This window comes from Aedes albopictus, chromosome 2 (genome assembly GCF_035046485.1).
Source record: "Aedes albopictus strain Foshan chromosome 2, AalbF5, whole genome shotgun sequence".
NCBI lineage: Eukaryota > Metazoa > Arthropoda > Insecta > Diptera > Culicidae > Aedes > Aedes albopictus.
The window spans coordinates 116,436,560-116,453,803 of NC_085137.1; the positions used below are offsets into that span (position 1 = coordinate 116,436,560).

The window sequence follows — 17,244 nt, forward strand, 5'->3', positions numbered from 1 at the left end:
TTTCCTTCCCCAAACCTTTAACGCTTTAAGAGTCCGAATATTTTTCACCACCAAGGCGTTTTTGTAATCGGACCTTAAATTTCGAAACACGATGTCAAACTTCCTGTCCTCAGTGGGTGGTACTGACATATATCCAAAAATCTCCTTGATCGCGTTGTAGTATTCCGAGAATTTTTCAGATCTCCTTTGTCTTCTCTGCGTAGCCTGCTGTTCGTAGTGGAAATCCAGATCCGGCGATTGGTACTCCAACTTCAGTTCGGTGACTAATTCGCTCCAGTTCCTGAAGTCCTTGTTCCGCTTTCCGTCCATGTACCACGTACGAACCTCTCCTGCGAACAAGTGGATTGCCTCTTTAAACAACGTCTTCTTGCTGATGTTTTCAGCTTCCGCCATAAACTCGACCTCCGCAATGAACTTATTCAGCAGCTTTCCGTCGTCCTTCCCATCGTACTTGAGCTTCCAATCTGCTACTGGTCGCGGTCTACGTGTCGATCCCTTCCTCTTACTGCGGCGGGCTCCATCCGAGCTGCTAGATTCCTCCTCGTCACTCGAACTTGTCGAACCGTCCGAATCGTCCTCACTGCTTTCCTCACAAACCTCTGCTCTACGCGTTTCCTCTCTTCTCTTCGCGGCACGGTTGTCTACCTGCGTTTTACGAGTCGGTTTGCTGTTCTTCTGGACCTGGATTCTTCCTACCGCTCCGCTTCCCTCAGCTTGCGGTTGTTCTTCCTCGCTCACCGATTCTACGACCTCGACGCTATTCCCTGGCCCTCTATACTGACTACTACTCATTTCATTCCCTCTACTCAGATTCAAACTGCTCAACTTCTGCTCAAGGTACTTATCTATTCTGCTCATCATCATCTTCATCATTTTGTCGGGGCTTTTCATTTTCCTCCTTCTAATTTTCCTAGGCGTACTTGTAGGCCGCCTTTTCTTACCCTTTCTACGCGCTACAACAACGTCTTCCTCCGACAACGATTCTGTTTCTTCGTCCTCTTCATTCTCTTTACCTCCTTGAACACTAAGCCTACTCAAATCGTTCCGTAATCTCTCCTGCGTTTCTAACACTGCATCTGGGTCAGTCGAGAGAAACGAGAAGTAGTTGTTCAGCATTTGAACCGCCGCGTTCTCGAGACCTTGCGTATCGAACTTCTTTCCTTCTTTCAACCTACGCAACCGGAAAAGCAAATGAACTAACCGCGTTTTCAACGGTGGCATATCGACCTTCTTCACTAATCTGTTTTCTAACGCCTCGCGAATCTTGGCCAACTTTTCGTCAATTTCTTGAAACTCTGCCTCAATCTGCTCGTCTTTCAACAAACAGATAGTAAAATCGTTCTTATCCCTTTGCAGCTTCATCACTCCTCGCAATTTGCGTCTCTTCACGTCCCTCGAATCACCACTAGAAAACTTCTCCCGACGGATGACGAGTTCATGTTCGACCTCATCATCTAGTAAGTGCGCAACGTTCATCGATTGATAAATCATCACGTGTTCGTCATTCATTGTGACGTTAATTCAGTAGTTATTCAGTAAGAAAAGTTCAATAACAGGTAATTCAAAACCAAGCAATTCAATAAAATATCAAGGAAATTCAACAAATAGCACAATATATACAAATAAAATTTCAATCAACTTACGCTAGGAAACTTTAAAACTAAAAATCGAAATAAGGAAATTCGAATTCAATAAATGGTGTTAATTTGTGTGTTTTAGTGTATAGTGTTAGTGCTCATTCAGGACCTTTTTTTTACTTTCAGTCGCTTAACGATTCAATTGATTATCAGTCAGTAATCCAATTCAATTCTAACGACTGTAGTGTGCTCTAAACTTCAAATTTTTCAGCACTTCCGAAACCGATTCCAATGGCCACCACCTTTAAACTTCTCCAAATCAATCTAAAAATCTGTATTGGCAAAGAGTAATGCACGGATCCTGCACAATCAGTGAAAAACTGAATGTGTATTCTCCTCCCGCTCGTGTTAAAAAATTCAAACAATTTTTTATACTACTCGATCCTCCGTTTGCCTTTCGCGATTTTGGCTGGGAGCCAATTGAAACTTATGTTCTGCCCGACAACAACTCAGCAGCGCGAGACTCGGACGTAGTCACAGGGTCGGCGCGCTACCGGGCAACCGGAGGGGCTTCGCGGATCTATTAGGGCGCTCAAGGATTTAAATAATTAACACTAAAGCGGTTCGAATCTACGGTGTATTCTGGTGTTCTGTTGTTTGGGTCACTGGTTCACTGCACGTACCTTCTTTGGCTGCAAACCTGCGAGCGCTCGCGACGGGGCTGCTGTTCCAGCGATGGCTGACCAGGCTCGTTGTAGTCCACCGGCAAGATGGTGGAGCAGCTACTGATGATCTTTGGAATCCCGAACTTACAATGGCGTTTGGAGATGGACTTGAATGGCGGTTTGTGGAGTTGGTTCTAGACTACAGGCGCTTCCTTCAAACGTAGTCGGTCGACGACGGCAAGGCCGCCCTCTGTCGAACCGAGAAGGGAATCTCTCCTTGGTAATTAGGGCTTTTGCCCGAGAGCTAGTTCCTCCTTAGCGTTTATGGCCCGAAGCCAGAGAAACAGTGTCGGTCCTTTACGATTAGATTTGGGCACCTTACGGCAACCCAGATCGTGGCGTGCACTGGCGGTCCTTCGACGCGCCAATCAGAAGGTATTGGCTTTGTTCACTCCACTATTTAACTTTAGCACGTCTGATCTACACGCTCGCCTGTTTCAAAGTCGACGATGGCCGCCCCCCGAAAGTCCTTCGAACCCTTCAGCCATCTCATTTATTTCGTGACGTCATTAACTGTGACTTGATTCACGCCATGTTTAGCTGTAGAACATGTTTGCAGCCCAGTGGTTTTCTAATCGCTGAAGTATGTGAACCTACCTAAATCCTCGACTAACATGGCGCATATTTAAAAAACTTATTTGAACCTTGTAACAACGGTTACACTATTGCCGAACTATTTGACGTTATCTTCGATAGGGCCATGACCACCATGCTTGCTCTCTTGCAAGCATATTCCACGTGGCTGTCAAAGTTCAGCTTATTATCGATCATGACTCCAAGTTGCTTCAATGCAGGCCCATCACACGGCCTATATCAATGCATTGGAATCAGGCCCCTGGCATCAATGAAATTTATCGTAGCCAACATCTAACTGCCTTATACTCATATTCGTGCAAATTGAAACGAGCGTGTAATCAAAAAACGCAGCTTTTGTTTGATGTTGTGAGCCACACACGAAATCACATTCACAATGCGTGTTTGTTGGGTTGCTTTATTCAACTAATCGCATGCTCCTCTTACCGTACATTAATATTAAAGCGAGTTTGAAGTGTTTTGTGATCATAAGCGGTGGAAAAAATTATTCCAAAAACTGATCAACAAACCAAAATAAACGGTAAACAAAAAATTGTTGATGTTTTCGCATTTGACAGTGGGCGCTATTTATTAGCGCCCAGGACATCCTGTCTACCATGATTCCAATGCATTGATATAGGCCGTGTCATGGGCCTATAACAACCTTGGATAAAACCCTAATAAAAATCAAACAAAACCAATCAGCGATGGAATTGTTACTTAGGATCACATTTCTTGTTTTCTGTCCACCAGTTCATAGTCGGTTGGTGATAGGTTTGCCCAGACGTTGCCGCGTGCAGACGTGTGTGGAGCTGCTCGTTACATTTCTTTCGCGTTTGTATTTCTTTGCGATTCCGCTGACGGTTTGGTCAAGCAGTGCGGTTGAATACGCGTACGGTGTCGGATTCACGAAATTTATCCGAATTACAGTGATTTAGTGACAAATTTGCTCGGTTTTAGTTTGGGAATAGTAGGGAATAGTAGCTGAAAATTCCGCGCCATTTCATTCTCATCGGCACAGCGAAGCCAATGGTTTTAAAGTGTGTGTGTGTAAAGTGTGAACGGCCCAATCTAAATTTGGAGTAGTGTAAATATGGGTGGTCGGCCAGGATTAGACCACCTAAGTGAGCGAGATTATGGTGGGGTTGGGGCGTTACTGGTACAGTTTTTTTTTGCATACATTTGGTGCTTACCGCCTGCAGTGCATAGTGTGTTCCCGGTGGCGTATCATTCTCTGGCTTTGGTGTTGGTCGTTTCGCGGTAGAGTCGGCACTGGAGTTTGTGTGTGTGTGTGTGTGTTTTTTTTTTTTTTTTCTCATATGCGTTCCGCGACGTCTTCGTTAGTGCCGGGTATATGTAGGAGTATTTTTTTGATTTGTCAGGCTGCACTCTGTGTTGCGTCAGTGGCGTCCGGTGAGATGCATGTTTCGTTGGTGGCGCGTATCAGTGTTGCGCGGTGCTGGCGACGCTATGTGTGTTGCATGGCGAAGGTGACTGCTGCCGCGTGACTCGTGTCTGCTGTCCGTGAGTGGTGGTCGTGGTGGCGGTGGCGTTTGCGGTCGTGTAGTGAGGAGTGGTGTAGCGCTATGTTGCATGTCACGTCGGTCCGCATCAAAATTTCTACATTAGTGTGCGTGTGCGGAGGGTTCATCGCAAACATTGAAAAGCCTATACAAATAGGCCAAAATAGATTTGTAGTAGCATTCGTAGACATTTTTCTTCGTGACGAAAATTTGTACCGGGTTTAAACTAGTCGAACGATTAGTCCTCGATAAGTATACACTGAAGTTTTTTTTTTTACGCGGTTTTTTTTACGCGGTTTTTTTTTACGCGGTTTTTTTACGCGGTCCGTCCTAAAAAAAACTGCGTTATTTCAAGACCCGTCGTAAAAAAAAACCGCGTTATTTCAAAAACCGTCGTAAAAAAAAATCCGCGTTTTTTCAAAAACACGCGTAAAATAGTCAGCACCACATCTAACGTGACTTGACTTTTTTTAAGACGTTTTTTGAAATAACGCGGTTTTTTTTTTACGACGGGTCTTGAAATAACGCGGTTTTTTTTACGACGGGTCTTGAAGTAACGCGGTTTTTTTACGCGGTTTTTTTTTACGCGGGACCATTACCGTCGTAAAAAAAACTTCAGTGTACTCTTATTTCTAGTAACATATTCATATAAAAATGACAAAATCTAACGCCATCTCAACTCAATCATCTTAAAAATCCAATACGCAGATAGATTTGTTGCTTGTCATTTAATATCTATTGTATGTATTATTCTCAAGGATGATAAAACTACACTTTTAAAAATCTTTTTCAAAATAATACCACTCGTCGGCGATTAATATTTCTCATAATCACCTACCTGTAATTTCAAAATATTATAATACTTGTCATTGCATTATACTATATATTACTACATTATATTCCGTTATTAATTATTTATCATCTATCTTGTGGATATTAGTACTATAATTATACCCTGTCCTCCAGGTCGTAAACGGCTCGACAGCAAATAATAATCGATACTTTTTTCATTTTGCTACATTAAATGTTATTATATTTGTTCCTAATAAACAATGTCATTGACTATATAACTACATGAAGTTGGGATGGAGCATCAGGGCATGATCCGGACGATGGAGTGCATGGTCAGTCAGAGTAATAAGAGAAAACATTATAACATTTTTCTAGATGGATTCTTAACCCTTCAGGACGCACGCTGTTGTAAAAAGTACAACACTGCCAAAAATCCTCGCTCGTTGTATACATCGCGAGCGCTGTGCAATTTTAGTATCCAACATGAAAGGTTAATGTTTTTCCTTTTATTGCTTTATACTATATTTCACTACATTATATTTCATCATTAATTATCATCATTCGCGTTGACATTTTATTAGTATATATAATAATGTTTTAATCTACCATCTAGGTCGTAACAAAAAGCATCAACGAATAATACTCATTCAAATGATCAACAAGCTGAAAACTTTTTCATTTCGATAAATTGTATTTTATTACATTAAACTTTAATATATTTTCATTGATTTTACCATATTTTGATATTATATTCAATTACGATTAAGGGCAGAACAGTTGTAATGGATTTAACCAATTTTCTAACAAACCATGCCGAGGAATGTTAACAAGTGCAGCGGATTTGATAATTCACCCTGTTAGATCATACTAGCACTGGAAACCAATTCTGTTTATCCCATAGGTCTTAATTCATTGTTCTTTTGTACATAAGCAGAGGGGTGTATGTGACAAAATCCCACTTTCGAGTAAATGAGGCTTTAAGTTTTTGACCAATTTTTCATCCCACACAAAATTTCAAAAGTTTCAAAATCAACCCAATTATCTCTGATTTATTGTATTTTTTCTAATCATCGTAGCAACAATCTTAAAAAAGTTCCTGAAAGATTGAAATCTGAAGAATTTTATGATATGCTCAGCTCAAAATCTACAACATGGTCGCTTACACCCCTTTGATTCTGGGGCCCTCATTTTATACCAGTATGTATTTTCTATTTCCTTTGACTAAACTATAATATATTTCATTACATTATGAATATTTCGTTTTTGCCTATATATATTTTCTTTCGCGTTGCTATTTTATTATTATAATAATGTTTTGCCTACCATTTAGATCAGCGTTTCTCAAACTATGGGTCGCGACCCACTGGTGGGTCGCGGGCTGAATTTTGGTGGGTCGCGAAAGCTTAAGCGATATTGTAATAAATGCCTTATTTAACTTATGTCTTACTGTAAGAATATTTTGAAATTTGCAAGTACTCTCTAAGGGAATTGGCAGAGATATTTCAAGGAATTAGATTTCTTCTTCATTCAATTCAATGTTTCTAATTCTATTATGAGCCTTCGTCCGGAGAATATTGATCATTGAAACTACTGTCTGTGTTCTAATTTCGATTCTGAAGCAATGAGTTTTTAATCAGAAAGTTTCAGATTTTTTGTTCTGAAAAAATGCTTTTGACAGATTTTTGAGTTTGAGTTCAAGTTGTTGCTAACAATGAGCATTTTCAGTTTGAATTTCAGAAAAAAATGATACTCAAAAATTACGTAAAGTACCATATTTCGACAAGAGACAACCGAACGTTTGATAATCCCACCAAATTGTTTGTTTATTTTTACCGAACGTCGGTAAAGCTTAACTTTAGTAAAATTTTGATAATTTGAACTTTTAAAGATATACGAACAGCAAAATAAGTGATTACACCTAAATAGAAATAAAATAATCGAATGAAGGATAAGATTGAAATTGTAGGAGACTTTCCAGGTTTTCCAGTTCTACTATTAAAAAAACGAGAAACAACTAGCAAAATACATGAATTAACTTCATTACACTTTCATTTGAATTAAATTTCAAAAGTACATCAAAAGCGCGAAATAGCCACGAAATGTCCCCAAAGAGTTTGTATAAACTAAATATTTTCTTTCTCCTTATAATGTTATATAGATTAATTATAATCTGTAAAGTTCTGTTTTGTTGTATATAGCCAGACTGGGTTAATTCAAATTAGAAACATGTCAACTTATCTCAAATTCTTTAGACCACTCGATATTTAACGCTATGGCCAGGTTAATTTTTTTAAAATTGCTTAAGTTATGTGCTAGTGGGTCGCCAATTTGTTTTATAATCTAAAGTGGGTCGCAAGCTGAAAAAGTTTGAGAACCCCTGATTTAGATCGTAAAATTACTGGTAAATGAATGCTGCCTATATTATTACGGACCAGCCGCAGCCCTTGTTTGGACATCAATTCAGCGATATGTTGAATTCAAATGGCTAATGTATATTTTATTACCCTTGTTTTTCTTAAACTTTATTCTTCTAACCTAGTCGTGCATTAGGGTAATTATGTCCCTTAAACGGACACTAAGCCAGCGGGATGACCATCAGCTAATGCACGAAGAAGGTTAAATTATATTTTGATATTGATTTTATATTAGCAATTGCGTTGACATTTTCTTAATGTAACAATTCTCTACCCTACTATCTAAGTCGTTAAAAAAATCACCAGCAAATAATACTTATTAAAATTATATACAAATTGATACTTTATTTCAGCTCGCTACATTAAATTTCATGACACTATATTTCATTACTCCATTATATTAACTATGCCATATTCCAATATTATATTTCATCATAATACATTATACTTTTGATTATACAATAAATGGGGTTGGGAAGGTGTATCAGGACATCATTGAAGTTGTAACTGTACGACGGAGTGGATTGCCAGCCGGAGTGTGGTGAGAAGTAACTACAGCATCCTTTTAGATGGGTTCTCATGGGTCTACCCTACCATCCAGGACGTTAAAGGCCTCGTCACCGAAAAATATTCATTTACTTTATCTACAATTGATATCTTATTTCATTGCTCTACATTACATTACATTTCATTATTATATTGATTATACCATATTTCAAGATTATATTTCAGCATAAATTTCTTTTAAATATTATTGTTAGGAACCGTCTATATTTATTATATTTACCCTACACGAACAGGTCTCTCTTTCTCACTGCCCAAAGCAGAGAAGCAGAGAATAACCACACTCTCTCCACCTATTGCCATAGCAGATAATACCATTGTAATCAGAACAGTATACATCTCCACGCGGTACACATCGTTGTTGCTATCGCTACAATAAAGCAACGTGTGCCATTCTCGCGTATCACGTGTTTCGTACCCTAACCTCGTCGCGTTATTTTTCGAGTCCCAGAACCACATCCGAAGACCACTACTTCGTCGCGAGTGTCCCCACAAGTCCGGAGAACCAGCTCCGAACATTAATGGTCCTTCGAGGAGCCGGATTTGTGCGTTTTAGTGGCCAAAAACTGGCGAAAAAAGTGTTCATTTGTGTGTGGTGATAGTGTCACAGCCAACGCTGCCTCTAGTGTGCTGCATTGCGAGCGGCAATTTTGGCGTCGAATTCCGATTCGACGATTGCGGATCCGGTAGAGCAACCGGAATTACTACTACGGCCTGCCCCCAAGGCACGGATACCACGGAGACGGAGCATTTCGGCGTTTTCGAGGCGCATTTCGACACCTTCCTCCAGAACCTGGTGAATCCAGCGTGGCTTGGGTCAGCGAACAAAGAGGTTAGCGTGAGTACACACACACATCAAGGTACGGCTATTGTTAAATACAAATATAGCTTGCATGCGAGTTTCATTATAGTACATAAGGAATTTGTTCGCGATTTGATTGATTTTTTTGGGCAATTGACCACGCTACGTCTTTTGGAATTTGATTGGGTTTGCGATTTGGAAAAATATCTGGAATTGATCTAAACATGGCATCGTTGCGCGAATTATGCAAGATCGAGCGGGGGTACATGGACTCCATGGCCCACGTGGAAGCTTTCGTTGCAAATTTCAATGCACCACGTGACACGGTCAGGATTGCTTCACGCTTGGAGCATTTGGAAACGCTTTTCAAGGAGTTTCGTGATAACCGTGCGAAAATTGAAGTGAGACAGGAGCAAGATTTAAAATTGTCCTCTGAGGAAAGCAAGGAGGAGCAGCTGAAGAAGGACGTCGAAGCTGGCAACAGAAAAACTCGCCTGGATTTTGAGGACAGGTACTTCGATGCGAAAGATTTCCTAACGTCGCACCGAGGCAATCAGACAGCTGTAGCTTCTTCCGCTCCGCCCGGCCACATTCCTAACTCCCGAATCCATCTCCCTGTTTTTAAAATCCCTTCTTTTGACGGTTGTGTGAAAGATTGGTTGAGTTTTCGTGACGCTTTCCAGAGCATGATCGGTAAAGATGCTTCGCTTTCGCCGGTCGATAAGTTCCATTATCTTCTCTCCGTGCTCACAAAAGAAGCCCGAACGTTGGTGGAATCCATTGAAGTGACGGCGGCCAACTTCGATGTCGCGTGGCAGATGCTCGAACAACGGTTCGAGAACAAAAAGATCATCGCTCGAGCACTGATGGACAGTTTCCTGAATGCCGAACCCATCAAGCGGGAATCGTACGACGCTCTAGTTGGTCTCATCGACTCGTACGAGCGGAATCTTCTACAGCTGCGTAAAATTGGACTGAAGACAGATGGGTGGACTCACTTGCTTGCTCATATTCTGTATACACGTCTCGATGTTGACACGCAACGGCATTGGGAGCGTGCTCACAACTCTCGTGAAGCACCAAAGTACGAGGACTTGTTGCAGTTTCTGCGGGATCACCTCGCAACCCTACAACCCCTGGCATCCATGAAAACTCGGAGTTCGGACTCTCGTCAAGATCATGGGAAATCGACGACCAAATCCAAGGTCGGCTCGACTCTCACAACTACTACGACTCAGAAAAAAGTTTGTCCACACTGTCAAAAATCCTCTCACTCTCCTTTCAAATGCGAATCCTTTATCAGTATGAATCCTTCCCAACGGCTTGAATCAGTCAGGAAAGCTGGTTTGTGCCTAAATTGTCTTTCCTCTTCCCACTTGGTCAGGGCTTGTCCTAGCTCAGCTTGTCGTGCCTGCGGTCAAAAGCACCATACGATGCTGCATTTGCGCCCAGCAAGCAACGGACAAGATCACTCGCAATCGCAACCCACGAAACCCGCTATTCCACAAAGTCAGCCCGCAATCGCACCTTCCTCCGCTTCGCAATCGCAAACAGTTACCACCGCACCCTCCGCTGGCCCATCCACCTCTCGTCCAGTCGCTCTTCCTGCCACTACTACTGCCGATAGTAGCGTGATTCTTCTCTTGACTGCTGTCGTCAAGATAGCTGACTACAACGGGAATGTCCAGTTCGCTCGCGCCCTCCTTGATTGCTGCTCCGAACGAAATCTGATGAGTGAACATTTGCCGCAGAAATTGGATCTACGTCGGCAGAACGACCCGCTTTCTCTCCAAGGTGTGGGTCCCAGTGCTGCTGTGTCGAGGCAATCGACGACAGCAATCGTACGATCGCGTTGTACAGATTTTGCTGTTGACCTCAAGTTCCACATTTTGCCGGAGTTTAAGCCGATTTTGCCGTCGAACCGGTTGTCGGTAGCCTCCTGGAAGATTCCTCCATCCGTACAACTTGCTGATCCTCGTTTCTTTGAGCCGAATCGCATCGATGCTATCATCGGAGCCGAAGTGTACTATCGTCTACTGCTAGAAGGTTTCGTCGACCTCGGACCGGAACTACCCCAGTTGAAGGAAACGGTTTTTGGGTGGATAGTATCCGGAAAGGTGAATACGGTGGACTCGAGCCTGTCTGCCACCACGCTAGTCTGCAGCAACGCTGAGTTGGAAAATCAGCTTGCTCGCTTCTGGGAAGTTGAGTCGTGCAATACCAACGAGACCTTCTCCACGGAAGAACGGAAATGCGAAACCCATTTTGCCGCCACCACTATTCGAGACTCCACTGGAAGATTTGTGGTGTCACTACCGAAGAAACCCGATGTTCTGGATAGGTTGGGAGACTCTCGTTCCATTGCAACTCGACGCTTTTTGTCCCTGGAACGACGACTTCAGGCGAATCCTTCACTGTTGGAGGCGTACACCGATTTCATACAGGAGTACGTTCATCTAGGACACATGGCACCGATCGATACTAGCGCAGAAGTTGTGATTCCCGGACAGAAGTTCTATTATATGCCTCACCATTGCATAGTTCGACCGGAGAGTGTCACGACGAAACTCCGCGTCGTCTTTGATGCGTCGTGCCCCACTGATACTGGTGTCTCGTTGAACGAAGCACTGATGGTGGGTCCAGTTGTCCAGGACGACCTGTACAGCATCATCCTACGATTTAGACTTCCTCGCTTCGTCATCGTCGCTGATGTACCGGCAAGTGTTGGTATCCCCATCTGATCGGCCCTTGCAACGTATTTTATTTCGATCGTCACCGTCGGACCCCCTCCAAACCTTCGAATTGCTGACGGTTACTTATGGTACGGCGGCAGCTCCGTACCTGGCGACACGTTGTCTCCACCCAAGTAACACACTTGTCACCGAAGAGTCACGGCGGCGCAGGTTTTTGTTGCGCAGAAGTCACTGCGACTTACTTCTAGCAAGTAAGTATTTATTTGTTAGAAGTAAGTCACTGTGACTTCTGCGCAACATAAACATGCGCCGCCGTGACTCTTCGATGACAAGTGTGTTACTTGGGCAGCAACTCGCCTCTGACGGCGAATCGACTCACCCAAAGGCCGCAGAGGCGGTGTCAAAAGACTTCTACATTGACGATCTGCTTACGGGAGTAGCATCGGAAGAAGAAGGTGTTGAACTTTGCCGAGAGCTGATTGATCTCTTGCAGTCGGCTGGATTTAAGTTGCATAAATGGGCATCCAACAGTTCGGCTATTCTACAGCATATTCCAGCAGAGTTTCGAGAAGATCGAAGTCTGGTGGAGCTCGATTCGTCATCCTCGCCTGTGAAAACCTTGGGGCTGCTCTGGCAGCCAGACGAAGATGTCTTCCGCTTCAAAATACCCACTTGGACCCAGGACGCTGCTATTTCCAAACGATTGGTGCTTTCTGAGGCAGCACGGTTATTCGACCCTCTCGGCCTGTTGGGGCCAGTGGTACTACGCTCGAAACTCTTCATGCAGGAATTATGGAAAGCGAAGGTTTCCTGGGACAATCCACTCAACGATCGCCAACAGCAATTCTGGGAATCCTTCCGAAATGATCTCGAAATTCTCGACGAGTTTACCGTTCCACGGTGGGCGGCATCCTGTAACGATCCAGTCTACGTAGAGCTGCATGGGTTCAGTGACGCCTCCGAACGCGCATACGGCGCGTGCATCTACCTCCGCACAGTTTCGTCTAGCGGAATCGTCTCGGTTCATCTGCTTACAGCTAAGTCAAAAGTGGCTCCGACGGGAACCGAGAAATTTGGTTCAACTATTCGCTTACCGCGTTTAGAACTTTGTGGTGCTATCCTACTCAGCCATTTGTTCGAAAAAGTGGAAACCAGTCTTCGTATTCAAGCCCGTTCTTTCTTCTGGACGGATTCAACTATTGTTGTCCACTGGTTGTCCGCTTCACCGTCTCGTTGGAAAACTTTTGTTGGCAACCGGGTGGCTGAAATTCAGCAAATCACCGCTGCTGGAAGCTGGAGACACGTTCCAGGCATCGATAACCCAGCAGATGTCATATCCCGGGGAATGTCTGCAACGGAGCTTGTAGACCACATGCTGTGGTGGCAGGGACCACAGTGGTTGCAGCATCCCAACCGGTTCTGGCCCGCGTTAGTCAAAACCTCCGACGATCACTTCAGTTCAGAGCAACTCCAGGATAAACCCACGGTTTCGCTGCCTACAGTCGTCCAAAGTTCAATATTCGCCCTGAAATCGTCTCTCTCCAGTCTAGTCAGATTGGTAGCCTACATACAGAGATTCTGCTACAATTCGAAGATACGTAATGTGCCTAGCCGCAGATCCGGAGCCTTAACCACAGCAGAGTTGGACGAAGCGTTGTGTAGTTTGGCCAAACTTGCTCAACAGGAATCGTTTCCGGAAGACCTGCATTCTATCCGCACCACTGGTCAAGTGAAGTCAACGTCGAAGCTGAAAACTCTGTCTCCAGTTCTCGTCAATGGTATTCTTCGCACTAGAGGACGTCTCAACAATGCAGCTGTCCCGTACGCTCAGAAGCAACCTATAATCTTGGACAACAAGCATCCGTTCACGCTGTTAGTCGTTCGTCACTACCACCTTCGTCAACTACATGCTGGACCGACTCTCCTGATAGCAAGCGTTCGTGCGAAGTTCTGGCCTCTCCGGTTACGTGATGTCGTGAGAAAGGTTACGCACGAGTGCGTTACCTGTTTTCGAAATCGGCCAAGTTTCGCAGAACAAATAATGGCAGACTTGCCACCAGTTCGGGTATCGCCAGCGTTGCCGTTCCTGAACGCTGGGGTGGATTTCTGTCTATCAACCAAGGCAGTACACCTAGAGTTGGTAGGCAATTTGTCAACCGACTCGTTTATCGCTTCCCTGAAGAGGTTTGCTGCTCGCCGAGGAGTTCCGCAGACCATTTACTGCGACAATGCGACAAACTTTGTCGGCGCTCGCCGAATACTGAACGAGTTCCTGAATCTGTTTCGGACCCAGCAGAATCGCGTGGATATCGAACGACAATGCTCCGCTGAGGGCATTCAGTTCTCGTTTATTCCTCCGAGATCGCCGCACTTCGGGGGAATCTGGGAAGCAGCGGTTAAATCCCTTAAGACCCATCTCCGTCGCACACTTGCAAACGCAATGGTGACACCCGAGCAGTTCCACACAGTGCTTACGCAGACCGAGGCACTGTTCAACTCTCGACCGTTAACGCAGCTCAGCAATTCCCCAGAAGACTTGGACGTCCTCACGCCAGGTCATTTTCTGGTACATCGACCGCTGACTGCAATCCCGGAGCCCTCATACGAAGAAGTTCCTTGCAACCGGCTTTCTCAATGGCAGATGACACAGGAGTTCGTCCGCCGCTTGTGGAAGCGATGGTCCACCGAATACCTATCGGGACTGCAACAGCGAACCCGATGGACACACGAGCGAAACAACATTCGCGTTGGAACTATGGTTCTAGTTCGCGATGACAATCTGCCACCGCAGAAGTGGCGTTTCGGCCGCGTAATTGAAACGTTCCCTGGAAACGACGGACTCATCCGGGTCGTCAACATCCGAACTAAGGACGGCATCTTCAAGAGAGCCATCACACGCGTGTGCGTTCTACCGATTCCCGACAACCTACCCGAGGACCAGGAAGCAGCGTAGTTCCAGTAGTTCGCGGTCCCAGCAACACAAGCGTTGTCGGATTGGAGGAGGCCCTATGGTCTCCTCCCAAGTTAAGTATCTAGTTTTCATTTCCTGAAACTTGTTTTCTCCGACCTAAAATTAACCGTATTGGCAGGCACTCTGGACATTGATCGCCGTAACGACCGAGGGGACTGACCTGGCTCAACGACATCTACTGACCGAAGTTCACCGAATCTTAATCCGGTGATTGACAACCGACGAGTAGCTGATACTACGGAGTATAGAATTGTAGAGATAATTGAATATTTGTTGAATTTGTTATACATAGTTTTAGTAGTTCATTAAGCTTAGTCAGGATAGGAGTTAGTATTGAAATGTATATTTCAATGGTGGGCGGAATGTTAGGAACCGTCTATATTTATTATATTTACCCTACACGAACAGGTCTCTCTTTCTCACTGCCCAAAGCAGAGAAGCAGAGAATAACCACACTCTCTCCACCTATTGCCATAGCAGATAATACCATTGTAATCAGAACAGTATACATCTCCACGCGGTACACATCGTTGTTGCTATCGCTACAATAAAGCAACGTGTGCCATTCTCGCGTATCACGTGTTTCGTACCCTAACCTCGTCGCGTTATTTTTCGAGTCCCAGAACCACATCCGAAGACCACTACTTCGTCGCGAGTGTCCCCACAAGTCCGGAGAACCAGCTCCGAACATTAATGGTATCACGCTACTATCGGCAGTAGTAGTGGCAGGAAGAGCGACTGGACGAGAGGTGGATGGGCCAGCGGAGGGTGCGGTGGTAACTGTTTGCGATTGCGAAGCGGAGGAAGGTGCGATTGCGGGCTGACTTTGTGGAATAGCGGGTTTCGTGGGTTGCGATTGCGAGTGATCTTGTCCGTTGCTTGCTGGGCGCAAATGCAGCATCGTATGGTGCTTTTGACCGCAGGCACGACAAGCTGAGCTAGGACAAGCCCTGACCAAGTGGGAAGAGGAAAGACAATTTAGGCACAAACCAGCTTTCCTGACTGATTCAAGCCGTTGGGAAGGATTCATACTGATAAAGGATTCGCATTTGAAAGGAGAGTGAGAGGATTTTTGACAGTGTGGACAAACTTTTTTCTGAGTCGTAGTAGTTGTGAGAGTCGAGCCGACCTTGGATTTGGTCGTCGATTTCCCATGATCTTGACGAGAGTCCGAACTCCGAGTTTTCATGGATGCCAGGGGTTGTAGGGTTGCGAGGTGATCCCGCAGAAACTGCAACAAGTCCTCGTACTTTGGTGCTTCACGAGAGTTGTGAGCACGCTCCCAATGCCGTTGCGTGTCAACATCGAGACGTGTATACAGAATATGAGCAAGCAAGTGAGTCCACCCATCTGTCTTCAGTCCAATTTTACGCAGCTGTAGAAGATTCCGCTCGTACGAGTCGATGAGACCAACTAGAGCGTCGTACGATTCCCGCTTGATGGGTTCGGCATTCAGGAAACTGTCCATCAGTGCTCGAGCGATGATCTTTTTGTTCTCGAACCGTTGTTCGAGCGTCGCGAGTGTCCCCACAAGTCCGGAGAACCAGCTCCGAACAATTATATTCAAATCACTTTATAACCATATAACTGTATGGCGTCGGGAGGGTGCATCAGGGCATCATTGAAGTTGTAACTGTACGACGGAGTGGATTGCCAGCCGGAGTGTGGTGAGAAGTAACTATAACATCCTTGTAGATGGGTTCTTCTATCCCAACAGTTGCAATGGATTTGACGCGCCCTTCTTATAACAAACCATCCCGTAGAAAGCTTGACAAGTAATGTGAATTTCATTATTCGCCTTGTTGGATCATACTGTTGGAAGGAGATTCTCTTAAACCCGCGGATTTCGCGTAAGTGTCTCTACTTACGGGTCCGCCACACCCCCTTTTGGCCCTTCATACAGCGGTATGTTGAATTCAAAGTGGTAATGAAATTTTATCTTTACTGTTAAGTGGAACTGCATGCAGAGCAAGACTCAAGCTAGGATAGTGGCTACCTACATACATACCAGTTCATAGTCGGTTGGAAATCCAAAAATCTGCCACTCGCGATGGGTTTGGAGTACCATTTTGTGATGATGTTGTGGTCTTGGTTCCTTATTAACAGCATATCCAGGTATGGTAGCTGGTTGTTCAAATCCAGTTCGTATGTAAACTGAATGTGGAGGTCATATTCAGCTGTTGAACGTGTCCAACACCTGTTGCATTTTTTTTCTAGGGGGATGGCAGTGATGAGATCGTCGACAATTTTTCGGAGAAAGGGGAGTTAGAAATCTTGCTTCTCAAGTACGTCATCCAGCAGGCTTTCCACTACTAGGTCCGCTACTATGTTTGTAGTATTTGCCGTCGTACATGAAGTAACTGGAACTAATACAGAACTCCACGATCTCGACGTACAGAATTTGGTTGATTGTATTCTCAATTCAGTTGAAAATCGGAGTTTTCGACTAGCGAAGTTGGATTTTTCTCCAAATCCATGCGTCGGACCTAACTTCGGAAGTGATGCGCTGTATAATAAACCTTGTCCGCTATACAGCGCACCATTTCCGAAGTTAGGTCCGACGCACGGATTTGGAGAAAAATCCATCTTCGCTAGTCGAAAATTCCGGGA

General features: G+C 44.5%; 2 protein-coding genes across 2 annotated transcripts; both read left to right on the top strand.

Moving 5' to 3' along the window:
- The first annotated feature begins 9,194 nt into the window (after positions 1–9,194).
- Positions 9,195–11,711, top strand: LOC134286168 (uncharacterized). The gene has a single exon (XM_062847741.1). It carries the CDS (start codon positions 9,195–9,197, stop codon positions 11,709–11,711), a length of 2,517 nt encoding a protein of 838 aa, XP_062703725.1.
- Positions 11,712–11,988: 277 nt separating this feature from the next.
- LOC134286169 (uncharacterized) lies at positions 11,989–14,616 on the top strand. The gene has a single exon (XM_062847742.1). The coding sequence runs from the start codon at positions 11,989–11,991 to the stop codon at positions 14,614–14,616; it is 2,628 nt and encodes an 875-aa protein (XP_062703726.1).
- Positions 14,617–17,244: the final 2,628 nt, after the last annotated feature.